This window comes from Saccopteryx leptura, chromosome 3 (genome assembly GCF_036850995.1).
Source record: "Saccopteryx leptura isolate mSacLep1 chromosome 3, mSacLep1_pri_phased_curated, whole genome shotgun sequence".
NCBI classification, from domain to species: Eukaryota; Metazoa; Chordata; class Mammalia; order Chiroptera; family Emballonuridae; genus Saccopteryx; species Saccopteryx leptura.
In genome coordinates this window covers 89,372,355-89,391,558 of record NC_089505.1, presented here as the reverse complement: position 1 = coordinate 89,391,558, position 19,204 = coordinate 89,372,355, and the positions used below count along the sequence as shown (strand labels likewise).

The 19,204-nt window shown below is 54.8% G+C and overlaps 1 protein-coding gene across 3 annotated transcripts in view; it reads right to left on the bottom strand.

Annotated features, from left to right (window-relative positions):
- H6PD (hexose-6-phosphate dehydrogenase/glucose 1-dehydrogenase) overlaps window positions 1–17,635 on the bottom strand; it is a 30,728-nt gene extending 13,093 nt beyond the window's left edge. Inside the window, exons 1-4 of one of the 3 annotated variants that reach the window (XM_066374973.1) lie at window positions 12,548–12,770; window positions 9,206–9,261; window positions 7,959–8,597; window positions 6,743–6,860 (exon numbers count right to left, since the gene is read on the bottom strand). In XM_066374973.1, coding sequence (XP_066231070.1) covers window positions 6,743–6,860; window positions 7,959–8,597; window positions 9,206–9,261; window positions 12,548–12,674 — 940 coding nt within the window. In that variant the 5' untranslated portion in view covers window positions 12,675–12,770. Of the gene's footprint in view, window positions 1–6,742; window positions 6,861–7,958; window positions 8,598–9,205; window positions 9,262–12,547; window positions 13,184–17,263 lie in introns of those variants that run through there. The other 2 variants (XM_066374975.1, XM_066374972.1) reach the window with 2 other exon arrangements.
- Window positions 17,636–19,204: the final 1,569 nt, after the last annotated feature.

The following is a 19,204-nucleotide window of genomic DNA, read 5'->3' as shown; positions in this document are numbered from 1 at the left end:
ACTCCAAGAGCAGTCACCATTTGGAAATGAAGAAGTTAGAAAAAGAAAATGGTATTTCATGAGGAAAATGCCATAATGGTGTTTGTTCTAAATCTGCTGACTCTAGCGTGGTGATGTAACATAGCTGGCGAAAATATCTACAAGGTAGCCAGAGTATAAGAGAGGACTCGAGTCAAAAATGCCATCAATAGCAAAAGAAGCATTACTTTATAACCACTAAGAAAGAAATGGGGCCCTGGCTGGGTTGGCTGAGTGGCAGGGTATTGACCTGGTGTGTGGAAGTCCTGGGTTTAATTCCCAGTCAGGGCACACAGGAGAAACGCCCATCTGCTTCTCCCTCCTCTCCCTCCCCTTTCTCTCTCTCTCTCTCTCTCTTTCTCTCTCTCTCTGCCCCTCCCACAGCCATTGCTTATTGGATTGCAGCACATTGGCCCCAGGTGCTAAGATGGCTCTGTGAAGCCTCCACCTCAGGTGCTAAAAATAGCTTGGTTGTAAGCATGACTCCAGCAGGACAGAGCCCCAGACAGGGGTGCCAGGTGGATCCTGGTCTGAGTGCATGCAGAAGTCTGTCTATCCTCACTCCTAACACAAAGAAAGGAAAGAAAGGAAAGAAAGAAAGAGGCTGCCAGTTCAACCACGTCACCTGGTCAATGGGAAACCCAACTTCAGAGATGTTCAAATATGAAAAAAAAAATGTGTTTCATAGAATCAATGAATCACAGTAGATTTAAGAGTACAGAGAGAATACAGCTTGGAGAACAGATGAATTTTTGATGGCGAGAACACAGCAGAGTCCTTAAGAGCCCTGTTGTCTGCTTACTATTCATTAGTTTCACAAATCCCTAAGTGGCCGTTTTCCTATTTTTATCCTCTCTCCATCCTTGGGGAGAAAGCATTTCAGAGGTTTACTGCCCGCTGTGTAAAAGAGAGCTCCCTTTATTCCTAATTTCAGGCTTCAGGGGCTGCGTCGTGTTTAGCGCAGCCCATAGATCTGTGGGCTTTGATCCTTTTCTGGCTAGCTCTGTCTTTTCAGAGTTCAGTGCAAGTGCCCAGAACCACGGGCCTGGTGCCTCTCAGGGGGAGGCCGTGCAGCTGAGCACAAAGGGCAGGCGGGTGGGCGGGATGGGGGGTGGCTAGGCCACTTAAAGACGACCAGCCAGCTGGGTTTCTCTGGTTACCACTAGTGATTTGTGTTGTGGACTGATATTTTTTTTTAAATCATCTCTATTGACCCCTAGGGTTGAAAGTTGAGGGTGGAAATCCACTGATGTTTGAACAAGGATGGAACAAAGCCCAGCCAGGATGGGCAATAGGGAAAAAGCCCCTGCCCCCCCCCCCCACACACACACACATACTTGGCTTCTGTCCCAATCGAGTTCAGAGCTCATCCAAGATCACAGCCAGGGAGACCCTCCGCTTTGCCCCCGCTCTGGTTGCACTGACCCTGGAAACCTCACGGGGCAGCACCCCAGGGAAGACAAGAGAAGTCTGCTGGGATGCGGTATCGGCTATAAAGTAGACTTTACCCTTTGGCCTCCTAACTCCCTATAAAGTATACTTAAGGGGGGGGGGGAACGTAATACTCCTAGAATGTTCTAGAACAGGGGTCCCCAAACTTTTTACACAGGGGGCCAGCTCACTGTCCCTCAGACCGTTGGAGGGCCACCACATAAAGTGCTCCTCTCACTGACCACCAATGACAGAGGTGCCCCTTCCGGAAGTGCAGCGGGGGCCGGATAAATGGCCTCAGGGGGCTGCATGTGGCCCGTGGGCCGTAGTTTGGGGACGCCTGTTCTAGAATGAGATAGTGGTTGTGCAACTTTTGTGACTACTAAAAATGACTAGGTGGTACATTTTAAAATGGTAAACTTCGTGGCATGTGAATCATATCTTAATATTTTTAAAGGCTCCCAATGCACTATTTAAAAATAGCAAAAACTGGACACGACCAAAAGAGGCCTATTAATAGGACAGTTCGTACTCTGTGGCATAAACAGAATTGAACGGAAGTACAGGGCGACTGAAAGGCATGCATTATGCAGAGGGTCAATATGTGAACATTTAAATGCATATATAAGTGGGAGAGCGAGAGAGAGTGGTGACATCCAGCGGAAACGGACATAAAAGCAGATAGCAGAGCAGGGACAGGTCTTCATATAGCCCAGCACGAGTCACCTATATATAAGTCACGTGGAGCCCAGGGGCTGAGACCACGGCCACTTCCTGCTCTTGCCAGCATAGACAGAGAACAGCATTTCCTTTGTAAAGTATTCCCATGTACTCTGGTTTAACTCTCAAGACAGCCCGAGAGAGGGGCAACGGGCCATCGTCACCACAGAACAGGGACGGTGCTGAAGACCGCAGCCTTCAGAACTGGGACTGGGAACCCAGTCCCCACTGCCTCCATGTTATGGGAGATCCAAATTTTCCCAGAAAAAAACAGAGATTAAAACAAAAAACAAAACGCTAAAGGCCAGCTACGATCCCTACCAATTCTTTCTGGGATCACTAAAAATAAAAAGGAGGTTGGGCCAAGGAGAGAGCGGTCTGCCGGGCAGGAGGCTTGGCAGCGGCCCTGAGCTCACCTTGCGGCAGCCCTGCAGACAGGAAGGGGAGCTGCCCTGCTGAGCGTGCTCCCGGCCCCTTCTGGCACACCAGGCTGACAGGCAGGACAGCTGGTGTGTGCCCAGGAGGGTCCCAGCTGCCCTGGCAGTCAGTGAGAGGCCCTGACGGTCAGTGAGAGGCCCTGACGGTCACTCCAACCCTGAGGAGCATGCACCACGCTCCAACCCCACCGTCAGAACAGGGACCTCCCAAGCCACGCCTCAGTCCCCTAGTGACCGAGCCCTACTTCCGGCACAGCCTTTCTCAGTGGCCATGATGGGGTGAGGGGAGAGAGAAGGGTCCTCTCTACACAGAAATTAGGTGGCCCAGCCAAGGTCACCCCTTGTATGGCCCACAGTGCTGCTTCAGGAGGCCCAGGGACCCAGGGGCTCCCAGGATACGGACTCCCGAGGAAGGCACCCAGATGAGACTGAGGGGAGGTGCTGGCAGACCGGCAGGAGGACGCTTCTCCCTTCCCTCCCCCCTGTGCCTCCCTTCCCTCCCCCCTGCGTCTCCCTCTCCTCCTGCTGTCTCTGCAGCAGCCTTGATGCTGCAGCAAACTCCTCTGGGCCAGAGGCAGTGGCAGAGAGGGAGAAACGATCTTTCACACAGCCGTGGAGGCAGGGAGCGGGGGAAGCCAGCTTCCACCCATTGAGACATGAGTGAGTGGGGGTGGGGGACATCCAAATGACCTTGCAGCTCACGAGTCTCTTCCCTTTCCAAGGACCTGCAGCAGCTCAGACCAGAAAAGGTCTGTTTCCCAGTCCTGGTTGGCAGCCCCCTCCCCTTCCAGCACTCAGGGTGGCGGTCCAGGTGCTGCTGGGGACCACATCAGTGCCTCCCTGCATAGGACTCGGCGGGGGGTGGGGGGGGGCTGCACAATGGCAGCAGGAAGGAGAAAATGCCAGGGGCCGGCTGCTGGGCATGGGAGACATGGCTGGGACAGAGAGCCAGCCACACTTTGCCCTTTAACTTCCCCGTCAGAATGCTGGGCTCAGAACCTGCCTGCTGGCCACACACAGTCCACTGCAGCGGGCACCGTGACCCCAGCACGAGGGCAGCCTTTCCTTCTGCTCGCTCCCTACCCCCAGCCCGGGAGAAGGCAAGCTGAGGCCCCGGTCTGCTGGGCACAGGGCCTGGTGGCCACGGGGGGATGGTTGCAGGGTTCAGGCTCCAAAGAAAGACCCAGAGGCGACAGCAAGGGTCAATGCTTGGGCACTAGAGCGGTACCAGGCCACTTCCTCAGGATGTGAAAAATGCCTGTCCTTCCCAGGGGATTAGGAGGGTAGGTGATGGAGGAAGAGAGGGAGAAAGAGAGACGGGAGACAGAACTCACTCTGTTGCCAAAGGACAGTGTCCAAGGCTTCACTAAGCCCAGCAGCAGGAAGTTGTCCCCATTATACACTGCTCTGGGCCTGGATATGCAACTGGCAGGTAAACAGGCTGGCCACGGAGACCCAACCCCCAGGACAGCTGCAGTCCTCCTGGCTACCTCTGACAAGAACAGCGGGCTGATGCCCTGGCCGGTTGGCTCAGCGGTAGAGCGTCGGCCTGGCGTGCAGGAGTCCCAGGTTCAATTCCCGGCCAGGGCACACAGAAGAAGCGCCCATCTGCTTCTCCACCCCTCCCCCTCTCCTTCCTCTGTCTCTCTCTTCCCCTCCCGCAGCCGAGGCTCCATTGGAGCAAAGATGGCCCGGGCGCTGGGGATGGCTCTGTGGCCTCTGCCCAGGCACTAGAATGGCTCTGGATGCAACAGAGTGACGCCCCAGAGGGGAAGAACATCGCCCCTTGGTAGGCATGCCGGGTGGATCCCGGTTGGGCGCATGTGGGAGTCTGTCTGACTGCCTCCCTGTTTCCAGCTTCGGAAAAATGAAAAAAAAAAAAAAAAGAACAGCGGGCTGAGCCAGCCCCTTGGACTGCCCCCTCACTGGCTGCAAGTCCCCCGGGACTGGTGGGTCCCTCTCTGCCTGCTCTGCTCTGGCTCTCTCTGCCCCTGGGCTGAAGGCACAGAACCCACCGAGGGAAGCAGCCCTGTGCGCTGAGGCCTGGCAGCACTGGGACCCTCCCCTCGGAACCCACACTCTGCGGGCAGCGCACCTGTGCTTGGTCCCACATGGCAGCCCTGAAGCACCCTGCGCCCTCCTTCCTGGACCTTGGCTGCCATGTTGCTGTTCAAACCTGGGAGGCTCCCTGCCCCAGGCTGGCTTTGACCAGCAGAGCTGCCCGAGACCCGGCCTCTCTTCCTGTCTTCCCTTCTGTTCCCGTCTGTTCTCTTTTCTCCAAAACCCAAAAGTGCCTTTGCTGCCCTTTGCCTCACCCCTGGCTCCACAGGGATCCTGCAAAGCAACGCACCAATGACATCAGATCCAACGGTGCCCACTGGTACTGCCCGATATCACGGCTCTTCCCAATTCAGGTGGGCACAGGAAGGAGCTGTGAGAAATGGAGGTGGAGGATTCCTGGGTCCTAGCCCGGCCGGCAACTGGGCCGATCCAGGCAGAGCAGGTGCTGGCTCCCCCGTCAGGGACAGCAGGTGCAGCAGGGGCCCTCAGCTCGGCTCTGCAGCTCATGGCTCTGCAGATAAAGCCAGGGCGAGGCCCAGCTCTCCCTCCCGCCAGGACTGCAGACACACATGGGCACAGGCTGCGCCCTTGCTGAGGACGGCAGGGAAAATGTGGAAGCGCTGGGGAGGACCCCGAGACCCCCAGAAGCTCACTGCAGTGGGGACCTCTTTTCTGGTGTGGGTTCCGGATGTGAGCAACCCAGGTCCTCTCAAGGATGGCAGTGCCCTTCGGGTCTGGCTCCCCAAGCTCTGCCTGGCTGCCCCGGCCCACCACATCTCCGTGCCCTGCCCCCACGGCACCGCCTGCCTGCGTCGTTCATTTTGGAGTTTGTCCCGATATATTCTCTCCCCTGACGGAGCTGTGAGGTTTCAGGGGACAGAGGCTGGGTCTCACTGCTCTCTGTATCACCATAGAGCTTCTAGCTCTAAACACACATCCAAGGGGAAAGGACAGAAAGCTGGAGACCCTAACCAAGGGGAAGTGAATGGCAAAGACAAGACAACGAGAAAGAGGCAGACCTCCCAGCCCCCCACCCAGGCCCAAGGGGTCTGACGCCCACGTTCCACCGAGGCACACACTGCAGGGTGGGGACAGGGCCTTAGGCCCCCTGCCCAGGCTGCAGAAGCAGTCTCAGAATGAGCAGGGTGTCGGGTGCAGAGCCCGGTGCTAGAGCCATGCCGCCTGCCCAGGACCCGGCCCCACCACTTCCTGTGCCATGACCTTGGGCACATCACCAAACCTCAGCTGTCCGTGGAAGCTAATAATAGTCCCCACCTCGTTTGGCTACTGGAGGAATTCGAACACAATGAGAATCAGCTTTCCCTATTTTGGGTGAGAAACGATGCTTTGAACATACACAGTCCATGCTCAAAAAATGTGCATCGCTCCAAGGGGCCTCAGCGGCTGTCATCCACACAACGTGCTCATCTCCCAGATGAGAGAAGTGACCTGCTGCTGTCACCTTGGGGAGGGCAGAGACGGGCCTAACCCTCGGGTCTTCGGACTCCCAGCCTGACAGACACTGTTTATTCATTGGGTATTCACTGGGTGCCAGCTGCCCCAGTGGGACGGCCCAGCCCCTGCGACCTGCTAGGACTATCTATGGACTGGACAGGGATAAGACAAGGAAAAGACTGAGGGGCAGTGAAGGGAGGCGGGGGGTGCTCTGAGTGTCACTGGAGTGGACCTTATCAAGATGCTCAGCAGAGGGTCCCCAAGAAAGTGACAACGGAGCTGAGGATGAAGAGCAGCAGAGATCGGAAGCTCTCCAGGCACAGGCTGCCTCTCTGGCAAGGACAAAAGTCTGAGGCACCCTCACATAGCCTGATGGCTCCAAGCGCTCACAGAACACTCAGAGGAGCTTCCAGCACTTGGTGCTGACTGACTGTTCCGGCATCAGAGGGTTTGCCTGCAGCCCCCCCCCCCCGGGGGGGGGGCTAGGCCGTGCCACATGCCAGCCAAACTGTCCCCTCTGAGAAGCACTGGCAGAGGCACCAGCCTGCGCTGCATCTCACACCGGGCAGGAGGCGGAGCCAGACCACCCACGCACCTGCGGAGCGGGACCACCCACGCACCTTTGGCGTCCACAGTCTCTTTCACGATGATCTCCACCCGCTCTACGTGGTGCCGGTTCCAGAGGCCTTCCAGGGCCTTGCGATTCTGGTCTCGGAAAGGCAGGATCTGAGCCAAGGCCTGGTGAGGAAGGAGACTGGTTGTGCCGCACGTTCTTCTCCACAAGAAGGAATGCCGACTCCAAGGGACGGAGGGCCCTGACCTCTCTCTTCCCCGCGCGGAGAAGGCTGTCAGAGCCATGGTCCCTGGCCTTCCCGGCTTCCCAGCCCAGGAAGGACTCAAAAATTTTTAAGAGACCAACCACCACATGGTTTCCAGCTTCTTATTTTGCCAAGAAAGGAAATATTTAAGATTATCTATCATCTATTATCATCGTTTCATAACAGAAAGATACTGTAACAACAAAAATGGAGTAAGGAAAGCTTCCAGTTGAAAACATTCAGGGTTTTTGTTTGTTTGTTTTATCATTTTCCCACTAGCAAGTGAAAACCTCACCAGGGCAGGCGCTGGTCTAAGGACCACTCTGGGAATACTGCAGCTCCACACCGGACTGGACAGGGAGCCGTGCCCAGAGGGCCCCCCCCCCACCAGCCCGGTCAGCACCACAGCACACAGGTGAGCTCTCCGCTGGCATTCCTGGAGACAGGTGTCCGCAAGGGGCTCCACGGACACCTGCAGAGTGGACTGGGCAGCTACCTGCATCACCTGCTCTGCCACAGGGCCTGACCGGGAAGCATGAGCCTCAGGTCCCGGTTTGGTTTTAAGATCTTGCTACCAGCCTTCTGGCTCAACACAGAACTCAGGGAGAAAAAGGTACTGAAAAACAGGCAGATGGGTGTGGAATAAGGTAGTTAATTCTGCTTCCCATGGCCTGCCCCACGGGAAGCCAGGTTCAGACCCCAGTGCCTTAGGGCCACCGCCGGAAGGGATGCAGGGCACTGCTGAGAGATGTGACCTGGTCCCTGCTGCAGAACTGAGGATGGTACACACAAGAAAACAAGTGCTGGACACATGCACAGGGCCACCCAGACCTGCTCATGGCCTGTCCTCCGCCCTCTTACCTTCTGCCCACCCTCAAATGGACGGACAGTGGAGCTCAGACTCCATATGCCTCCAGGCCTAATTCCACAATTAGTGGTGTGGCCCTGGCCCTGGGGTGGACCTGCGTCCAGCTGCCCCGCTTGCTCCAACCCCGGCATGCTCCAGGCTGAAGCTCACCTGCTTGCCCAGGTAATGGTCCACCCGGTACATCTCCTCCTCCTGGAAAACGCTTCCCAGTTCCGCGGCCAGCTGCTGGGCTGAGGGGAGGTCATGGCCGAAGGGTTTCTCAAGGACGACCCGCAGCCAGGCGCCTGGGCCCGGACGGCAGCTGCTGTTGATGCTTCGGGCGATGTCCGCGTAGGCGAAGGGCGGCACGGAGAAGTAGAAAATCCGGCCGGCCTCCTGGAGGCCCTCACGTTGGACCCGTGCCTCGATGTCCTTGCTCAGAGTCTCATAGTCCTCCGTTGTGTTCAGCTGGCGGTACTGGCTCAGCCGCTGGAACTGGTCCTTGAGGTTAGCGCAGTGGCCGGGTGCCACATCCTTGGGGCAGGAAAGGGACTCCAGCACCTTGGCCATGACTTCTTGGCCCTGCTCGGTGGGCGTCAGAGCAGCCCCATGGAAGCTGAAACTGGGGCCCTTTGCCGCCTCATCCAGGTATAGCTGGAACAGTCCCTGCCATAAGTATTTTTTGGCCAGGTCCCCAGTTGCTCCCAGCAGGATTATGGAGACATGTCCCTGGAGCTCCTGGGCCTGTAGGCAGCCCAGGAAGGCCATGCACACTGCCACTGTGAGCATCTTCCAAAAGCCAGGCAGCCTGGGGAAGACACAGAGGAACAAAGAAGGAACAAGGAAGGGCTGGACATGGCTGAGATGGCCATGATGTCGGGGTGAACACGGTTCTGGGCTAGCAAACATTTCCTGCCTGGCAAGAAGCAGCCACGTGTCTCTCAGGAGAACATCGCAGTCCCCAGCTTCCCCTGCCCTCTCGGCAGGAAGCCAGCAGGTTGGGAGCCTGCTCAATAAACAGGGACTGTGCCCGGGAAGGTGGGAGGCCAGCCACTGCTCCAGGTGGAACATTTTGCTCCAGGAGCATGGGAAGGCGGGACAAGCTATGAGGGAGGCCCACAGGGCTGCCGTGGGATTGAAGTGCTCCACCTTCTGACCAAGGCCAGTCTCTTCCCCGAGCGCAGGCTGCCTGGACCATCAGAGCAGCTCAGAAATGGCGGCAGGCCCGTCAAAGAGAGCTGGAACTGTGAGAGAGTATGACCCCCTCCTGCTGTATCTCTCTCTGCCTTTCCCGTGTCCATGGGACTCTGTGCACAAGATGATTACTGACAATTGCTCCATCTTAGTGATTAAAGGCATAGACTCTGGAACCAAATGACTGAGTTTGAATCCCAGCTCAACTCCTTACCTTGGACAATTATATAACCTCTCTGTACCTCAGGGTCCTCACTTGACATGGGAGTAACAGAGGTACCTATACCCCAGGGTTGTTATAAGAATACAGTGAGTATATGTTTAGGACAGTGCTTTCCCCCTATTAATTACTATATAAGTGGTAGCTATCACTGTGGGATATTAATAAGAGCAGCAAACACTGAACTTCCTGTACGTGTGCATTAGAGCTCACTGAAGGCGGACAAGAACCCTGAGAAGACCCAGCGGAGTGGGGACCGTCCACGTCGCCCTTCTGCAGGTAGAACAGCTGAGGCTCAGGCAGGTGACGGTCCCCGGGGTAAGAAGAGTGGGTGGGGGGACCGGACAGGCACCCACCTCCCTGGCTCCTGAGCGGACCACATAGCATTGCTCGCTGCAGCAGCAGTCTCCCCAAAGCGAGCCTGACATCTTGGCTGGTTTTCAGCCTTAATTTGAAGCAGCTGACATGCATGAAAGGCGAGAGGCCTCTGACCTGCCCTGAATGCACCAGAGGGTTCACTTTCTCTGGCTTGCTGCTCCGACCGCGGTTATATGTGCTTAATGTGCTCAACTCGACCCCAAGGCTCTTCCCATCTCCGATTTCCCACCACGGCCAGGGCTTTGAGGGCAAGGCAGGGGAGTGAGGAAGAAGACCCACGGGCAGCAGCTGAGCCTCAGGAGCAGTGGGAGTGAGAGGCCCAGCCCTCGCCGGGGTGTGCTAAGGAACAAGGAACTAAGATCACTGATTGGCACCTATTATAGGGCAGGCATCCTACCAGTTAAGGATGAACAAAAGCCTCTACAGTGAGGCTTTAATCTGGTTATACAGAGAGTGAAATTGAGATTTAAAGAAATAACAGGAACTAACAAAAGGCCCTGCAGACCGGCCAGCTTCCCTTCTTCCTGCAGGCCCATCTCACCCCCAGCAGCAAGGCACCAACCAGATCGGCCTCCTGACTCGGGCATCGGACCCCCCTCCTCCACTTTTCCCTTGGCCTCATCCTCACCCGCCTTGAGACCCATCCCCGAGATGGCCCCAGTTAGCAGCCAAACCAAGAAGAGGACCCAGCAACAGTGTCTGCACTGCAGTCTACAGGACACCGGACAGTTTCCTCATTGGAGCTCCCACTGGAGAATCACGGGACTGTCGGAGTGGCCCCCTGGCCTTCTTCTTCCCCTCTGCCTTTATCTGCCCTCTCCCCCAAATCCAGAGGGGCCACAGGACCCCTTCTACTTTTTTCTCCTGCTTTCCAATTCCTGTCCCTTCAAACGCTTCTTTCTTAATTGGCAATCACCCCGGTCTGGAGGGAAGGAAACGCTGCAAGGTCAGCTCAGGAGACAGGCGGCAAGAAACGCGAAGTCCGGAGAACAGCCTGGAGGAGGAGGAGCCGCCAGCTGGCAAGCCGCATGTCAGAGCTCCTGATCAGAGTGGGCAGCCAGGGTTCTGGACGTGCCTGGTACCAGCAGAGGAAGGAGTTCAAGAACCTCAGGGTGCCAGGATAGGTAGATGAGGGAGCCCCAAGGGCCAGAACCCCTAGGCCCACCCCCGGAGGACTCCAGAAGGCTGTGATGAGGGTCTACCCGGCCCTCCACTTAACCTCCTTCTCACTCAGAGGTCTGGCTACAGACCCCTGACCGGCCCTGTACTCGATTCCTGGTTCTCAGATTAGCCTCCCTCATCTCTTGAGTATGTCCCCAGAACTTCCTTAAACAAGAGCAAGTCAGAGATACCAGTTATTGCAACAAGGTTGCTTACTCTGTGATTGCTCAACAACCAGGAACAGCTCTTTCCTGAGCCAGTGTGATGATGATGATGATGATGATGTGTGTGTGTGTGTGTGTGTGTGTGTTTTAAAACCTTAACAGTGTTTCTCAAACATGCATGTAAATCTGAATCTCTTGAAGATCTTTTTAAAATGCACATTCCAACCCAGAAGGTCCAGGGAGGGGCCTGAGACGCTGACAGCCGGTCCAAAAAGCATACTTTGAATTGCAAGATTCTGGCATACTGAGCGCTGAGTCTAGAGCCTCGTCAGAGGGGACATCAGAATCAAAACACATATACCTGCCTCTGGCTCCCTTCGCCAAGGCAACAGTCCTCCCATTCAGCAGTCCATAGCAGGTGCAAACGTGGATTTTTCAAAACAGCCTGTAGTAATTTAGATTTGCCCATCCCCCCTGCAAAAACTGGTCGCTCACTTCCAAGAGCCCAATAATAATACCTAATGTTTACTGGGCAGGCAGTGTGCGCAGGGGATTAAAATGCCCGGTCTCCACCTTTCCTCAAAACCGCCTTGGGAATGAGCCTTTGAAGTGGTGCTCACCGTACAGGTGAGAAAACTGTAGGTGGAGTCAACTGTTGAGTTACAAAGCCTGAGCCTCAGTACCTGTGACAACGGAGCATGGCATTTGCTCAGAGGACCTGTGCTCAAAGCCACTGCCTAGCTATATGACCTAATTAAGTCACCTAGTCAGTCCGGACCCACATTTTCCTCATGTGAGAACAGGGACACCAGCACATTGCTCCAGGTTGCTCCAGCACATCCCCCACTGACGTCCCCCTCTCCCGCCACGAGGCTCTGCGCTGCAAGGTTTTTCTGAAGCACTTCCGCCCTCCTCCTCGCCTGCTTGGACAGGAATGTGCTGCAAAACAACTCTTCTAAAGTCACATCCTTGCCGTGAGCCAAAAAGCAGGGAAGTGGCGTTCTAACCACAGGCCCTGCTGCACTTCTCGTCTATTCTTAATTAATAAAGAAGCAAACCCTTCGTGAAAAGTTTGGGCAGCTACAGGACAGGACGGACCGAGTATCGGGTTGTGAGTTGGAACACGTGGTGATCCCTGCCCTGGTCCTGCTGCTTAAACAACCCTGTCACCCTGAACGACCAGTCTTCCCCTGGCTGTGCCTCACCGTCCTCGCCCATGAAATGACGAGATCCCGCAGAGGATCGCTACCATACTGCCCTGCCCGTAGGTGCTGTGTTCTCCAAGGCAAGGAGAGGACCCTCTGGTACCAGGAGACGCCACCGCCTTTCTGGTAGTGGCTGGGTGCTGACAGCCCTAGCCCAGTGTGGCAGGCCGGGAAACACAGGACTAAAATACGAAGCAGTGTGCTGATAACAAAGTGTCATACAGAAGTTAAGACAAAACTCTTTGAAGCTTTACCTTAAGTGTGCAAAAGATGCAGTTTAATTTACAACAACTGCCAGAAACACACTACACTGCCAAGTGTGGGGGTCCGAGGGCATCCTGGCTGCAAGACCAACAGGACACATGTCCATGGTCCAGGCACCCTTCACTGCCCCCAACTCCAGACTGGGGGTTCCCACCAGGTGCCCTGGAGACTCACCTTTGAAAGCACAGCTCTGCTGACCTCCACACAGCTGCGGACACTGGCCAGCCAGAGGGCCTGGGGCAGAATGGGCTTCCAGTCTTTGTTTTTGCCCAGGTGGAAGAGGTAGCTCTGGGGGGCACATGCACAGCGGTGCCCCCGCGGGCGCTCCAGCGGTTTCTGGGAAACCCCAGGAGGAAGCAGCTCTGGCCCTCTGTTCCCGGCAGCCAGGGGGCGGGAGAGGAGCTGGAGGTAAAGGTCAGTGGGCCGCCGCCTCCGCCCTGCCCCCTCTCCCAACGCAGCGCCCACACCTGTGACATCAACTCTGTTTGCCCAGCAGGAAGGAGGGAGGATTTCTTCAAATCACAGCCCATGAGTTTGGAATTTTTAAAAGAATGTGTAGGAGTAAAACAAATGAAATTAAAGATCCATTTTAACTAAAACATAAGGGGCCATGCCCCGTCCCTCCTATAATCACCACCTCAAGTGTTTTCCCTGCACTCTTTCCTGTTTGTTGGGGCCCATTGGTGCCACCCCTCACACACGCACACACCTGCACACGTGGGTCAGACCCTCATCAATGACCCGCCCAGGGCTAGACTGAGGACAAAGAAGTGAGATCACCTCTGGGGCGCTTTTTCCTAATCTCAGAGAGTCCCTTTTCCTGTCACCTTTTTTGGTACCAATCTTGGGTCCCAATGACCCAAACGGTGTGCGCGGGAGCCTCCCTGTATCTGCACACAAGATTCAATTGCTAAACTTTTAGGAATTTTCCAAGCCAGTTGTGAAACATAGACATTATTAGCAACCAAATTATACAAATTTATAACTAAATCAATTATATTGGGTAATACATACTAAAAACTCATGACTTCCTAATTATTTCTGTTATATTTTACTATTAGCAATGCTCTTGACATTATTTACATCTATTGTATCTGTAAGGCGAAGATACTCTAACGCATGGGCTTGACCTTGGCCAGCGAGCCTGTTTACACAGCGGGTATTGGCAAAGCTACAAACCAGGCTCCCCCACTAGCCCCCACCCCCTGCAGAGCTAGTTGTTACACATTTACCAGCACACTTGGCCTATTCTGCCAAGTCTTGATTTCCAGTCAGGACTTTTCCCCCCTAAAATGCCACACTCAGACAACCAACTGCTACTCTGATGCCGTTAGTTTGGATGTCTGTAAGACTTTTCATGTTTAAAATCAAACTGACTTAACTCCCAACCTGCTCCAAATGCAGATCTTCCCATTCTCCTTAGAAGGCACCTCTCTCCTTCCTGGTGCTCAGGGCAGAAACCTTGGGGTCGTCAATGTGTCAGCAAATCCTAGTCTCTGTCTTCAAAACTGTAAGTGCGAAGCTCCCACTGCCCTCACCTTCCCCTGCTCCCCCCGGGTTCTAGCCCCACCATGACTGCCTGGTACACTGCAGAAACCACCTCATGGCCTCCCGTTCCTCCCTTCCCCTGAGCACAGCAGAGTGGCCGTTTTACAGTCTGGGTAGGACCATGTCATTCTCTAATGTTCAGTGGCCTGCAAGGTCTACAGGCTCTGGCTGCCCACCTACTACCTCTTGGATTTCTTCGCCTGCTTCCCTGCCCTTTCTAGGCTCCAGCCGCCCAACCTCCTGCCTCAGGGCCTTTGTACTTGCTGTTCTTTCTGCCTGACCTACTTCTCCCCACATATGTCCACATGGTTCAGCCCCCTCACTAATTTCAAGTCTTCGCTGAAATGTCACCTTCTTAGGGAAGCTTCCTCAGCCGACTATAAAATTGTAAACCTCCCACCCCCATGTCATCCCCTGCTTCATTTCTCTCCATAGTATATATCACTTTCTATGACACCACGTGATAAGTATGTGTATTTTGTTTATTGTCTGTCACCTCTCCCCTCAAGAATGTAAGTGCCCATGAGGACAGAGGTTTTTGTGTTTTGTTCACTGTATACCTCCAATATTGGAAAGGGGCCTGGCACCTGGAGGGCGCACTAGAAATATCTGCCGAATGAACAAATAAATCCCATCTGGACAAGACCACTGTCACCTGTGTCTGAGCTCTCTGCATGTGAATGATGGCACCAAGGGACAAATCTCTAATGGTGACTTCAAGCACTGGGAAACAGCACCCATTCGCAGCAGCTTACTACACGTAACAATACTATTAATAATAGGAGATATTTATAGAGTATTAAATTATATGTCAAATACCAGGCTAAGAGCTCGACATGCATCATGCCACATCCTATGAGGTAGGTACTATTATTGTCCCCAATTTTAGAATGAGTAGCAAGGAAATGAAGGTGCAGAGGTAAAATGACTTACTGGAGGTCAGGCACCCCTGGAGATGAGAGGATTTGAATACAGGAGGGCTGGCGCAGCACTTACTCCCCCTAATCTTTAAAATGCGTGACTACGTCCCCAAATGGCAACATGTATAACACTGTATTAGTGTGGACACTGATCCTGCTCCTCCAACAGATGGGACATCAGTGGTTTAAACAGATAAGCTATTTCTCTTGCATCAGCTACCCAGGCTGGGAGGCGGCTCTACACCCTGAGGTCAAGTGTCCCTGAACACTCACCCTGCTGTAAATGGCCTCGGTCCATTTTGCCTAACAGTGATTCACTCTCCTCTGCCTTCTGACGTTATGAAAACATTGTGTCTAAGCCTGAGTTGTTCTGTTAAAACCTGAAAGGTCCTTCCAGTTTCTGGAGAACCAGTTAAGTGTGAGAACTTTGGGTTCAAATCCTTGCTGGGCCACAGAGTAGCTGTGTGACCTTACACAAGTAATGTAACGTCTCCGTACCTCGCCATAGAGTAGGAAAACAAGTCGATAAGGACAAAATGAGGCAATCTGTATAAAGAACTTGGCACGATGCTTGGCATAGAGTAAGCACCCAAGAAATGTTAGCTCCAGTTTTTATGAAACCAATAGCATCAGTGAAGGGACTTTTCTTGTTAGCTTTTTGGAACAGTTGCAAGACCGATTAAGCACCGCACAGCAGAAAAAAAAAATGCCAAGGAACAGCTAGCTCATCAACAGCTTCCTGACCTCCCTACGGCACTGACAAAAGATCAAAGGGAGGTGAGGCTGAGACGGTTGAGAAGTCCCTGCCCAGCCTCTGAGGGGTTTATAATCTGGCCCAAAGAACACAGGAGGACAGTAAACCCCTACCTACGCAGGGCTGGGCTTTCACTCCACTGCAGAGGGCCTTCTCTCCAGCTGTAAAACAGGGACCATCCCCTCTCCTTAACCTCCTGCTGTGGGGGAGGGAGCCAGAACATAGCTATGAAAATACTGAGGGAGGAAACAGTGGTAAGAACCCTCCCAGACAAACAGCCACCTGGCTCCCAACTCTGGGCAGCAAAAAGAGTAAAACCAGACTTCCTGCTCTGCCCCTGGGTGAGGGCTAGACAGATTCCAGGTGAAGTTGGCTCACAGGTGATGGCATTCATCTTGTTCAAAGTCCATCAATAAAGTGAGAAGTGGCCGAACCACGGATGACCAAGCCACAGGTGACCAAAGTGTCTCTTGGTTTCCCTTTCCTTGCTCACAGATTTAACTGTTTCCCTTTTACCTGGCCTAAAACCATCTGACTATAAGAATAACTTAGTAAGGTCCTGGCTGGGTAGTTTGGATGGTTAGAGCATCACCCCAAAATGCAGAGGCTGCTGGTTCAATCCCCAGTCAGGGCACATACAGAAACAGATGTTCGCTCTCCTGCTCTCTCTAAAAATCAATAAAATAAACACTAAAAAAAAAGAAAGAAAGAATAACTTAGTAAACTCCAGCCTTTGGATACAAATAACTTGAATGTTTGCCTAGAGTGGTTATTTATTGAGCAGCCTTGTACCTCAAAGAAACAGTTACACAAAAAGCTGTCAGAAAAAAAATGAGCTGTGTGCAGGCCAAACACTGAGCGTTTCTAATCCCAGGTGCTCTTAAAATCTACCAAAAGATTAGCCACATAAACTAAAAAATTCTATCAGCCAGCCATACATCGCGTCAGAGAAGGCAGAATTTAAAACATGCCCACTATGCAGCAGCTTTCTCTCAGCCGCTACCTTTCATGAGCCACGGGCCGGTGGGGGGAACAGGGGAGTGGGTGGGCAAGGAATTCTGCCTCATGATTTTTCCAGAATTCCTCATCTCTGGCAAAACGTTCAAATTTGACTGAGCTGTTTTTCAGATCTCCGGGCAGGTTTACGTCTGGAAAACTATTCATTGGATCAGTGTATTGGAAACGCTGATTGAAACCTGCGGGTTAACGCACAAGATTAAGCAGATCCCAGGATAAAAGCACTGGGTTTCTACTCTTCACTGAATTGAATTCCAAGAAGCCTAGGAAGGGACCCCCTTTGTCCCTCTGGACTCTCCTGCCAGGGTCCTGGCTGCCTGCTGCGGAACCACCACCAAATAGAACCTATGCCCAGGGATCTGCCCCGGTGAACTTTAACAATTTATTTTGCGGAAAGAGGGTGGGAGAGGAATTCGGGCAGGCTCTGGCCCGCCTGGCTCTCTGAGGCTGCAGGCAGGCGAGTGGTGGCGAAGGTGACTCTTCCTAACAAAGCGCCCGAGGATTGCACAGCCGCGCATGGCCGGCCTCCCAGGCTGGCGGCCCGACCCACAGACCTCTGGTCCCGCGCCGGGCGCGCGCGCGGCCGCCGTCCGGCCAGAGGGCCCGCCTGTGGCCAAGAGACGCAGACAGAAAGCGGGGGAGGCAGCTTACTTCGTCTCTCCCATCAGAGCCGGCCGCTGCTCCGCGGAACGTCGGGGCGGCACGGGGCGCGGCGGGCCGCGCTCAGGCCGGGGCCCCGCGCATCCTCTTTCGCGGGCCGGGCCTGACCCGACAGGTGCGCGTCACGCGAGCCCGCGCCTGCTGCTCGCGGGGATTTCGCCCGCGGAGCCGGGGACGGCGAGCCGGGAGGGTGCGCGGACAGGTTCAGCCCGCCGCCCTTTCCCTGCGCAGAAGCGCAGCAAACCCACCGGGCCAGGACCCCACACCAAGGTGGCCCCGGCGGCGCGCCGGGGATCCCCGGGGCAGGGGCGCGCGCCAGCAACGAGGCCCCGGGCGAGGCGCGCGCGCAGCGGGACCGAGCCCGGAGCGCGCGGCGGAGACGGAGGCGGAGGCTCGGGCGAGACCACGCCCCCGGCTTGGGGTTGTGGGGCGGGGAGGAGGCGGGGCCTCCGGAACGATTTTCCGGTTCGCGCCAGTCCGCGGGACTTCAGAGCGAAAAGGGAGGGCAAGTGGCCTGTCTAATCTTCCTGGGCTCTGCTGTGCAGGGCTGGCTGCTTCCTGATACACGCGAGTGACTGTGTCGTGGAGGAAGTCTAGAGCCTGGTTGCTGGCTCCACCCCAGACTCTGGCACAAAGCTTTGGGAACAGGATCCCTGAGCTGTGTGGGTGGTCTGAATGAATGGCTTCAGTATCCAGAAGTAATGACTTAGGGGTCGGAGAGCATGCTGTTGTCATGCCCCCACCAGACAGCTGTCAATCTCTGCTTATACCCGCGTGACCTTGAATACTGTAACCCGAAACTCAGTTTCTTCATCTGTACCAAGGGTACAATGAGAGAGTACTTGCCTCAGGAGTTATCAGGCCTGTGATGAGTGCTCAGGAACTGGTAGCCTACACCCTTGTGGCTTTATTGGCAAGACAGTACATGGGAAGAAGGCCCTGCAGGGTGACAGTGAGGTGTGTGAGATCACCGGCTCCGCGGCATCTCTCCGTACTCAGTGGATGGTACGCAGGTCCTCGGGCCCACTCCTCACCGTTATCATGCCGTGCCTAACCCCCGCCCTGCAGCAGCCCTGTGCCCACTCTCCCCCCATCCCCCCAGTGCTGTGAGTGTGCCCAGGTGTGCCCCCTGTCAATACAGAGGCAGTTGCTTCCTCCTGCTTCTCAGTAGACCCTGAGTGACCTTGGTTTAGTTAAGGCAGGGACACTGCTACACTGGCCAGCCAGACCACCCAGGACCACCTTCCGGACATGGATTCCCTCCTTCCTACTCTGTCCCTTCTCCAGACCCATCGTCCTCCCACCTCAGAGACAGAAGACAGGAGAATGCGTGGCTATCTCTACTGAAGAATGCCAGACACCACCAAAGAGGGGATTCTGATCCCAGAGCGAAAGCTTGCAGCAGCTTTGTATTTCATGAAGGTTCCAGGAGAGGTAGAGGGTCAGGAACGAGCAGAGGGAACTTGGCAGTGGCCAGCAGCACTAAGTAGGGGCAACAGACATGATTACCACACAGGACATTGTGCAAGAGGGTTCCAGGAAGGCTGGAGAGCCAAGGGGGCTGGGCCCCACTGTCCCCAAGACCAGGGCCATCTGGGGGCCTGCAGTGGGCTGCTGGGACTCAGGAAGGATTTCAGCCATCCTGGGTGGGACATGTGTGGAGGGTCAAGGAGCCAAGTACCCACTGGCTGCCTCCACGACTGAGGAGCAGGGGTGGGCAGGAGCCAGCCAAACCGGACTGGGGGATACCAGGACTCTTGGTCAGGAGTCTTTACCATGCTCTGTCGTCCTGGGTGCACCATACACCCATGCAGCGATGTGAACCCAGGCCAAGGGAAACACAGGTGGGAAAAGGCGGGTGCCCAGAAACTGAAATGAGCAGAGGGGACCTTTCCCACATCCCTATGCACCCATCACAAAGGAGATCTTCAG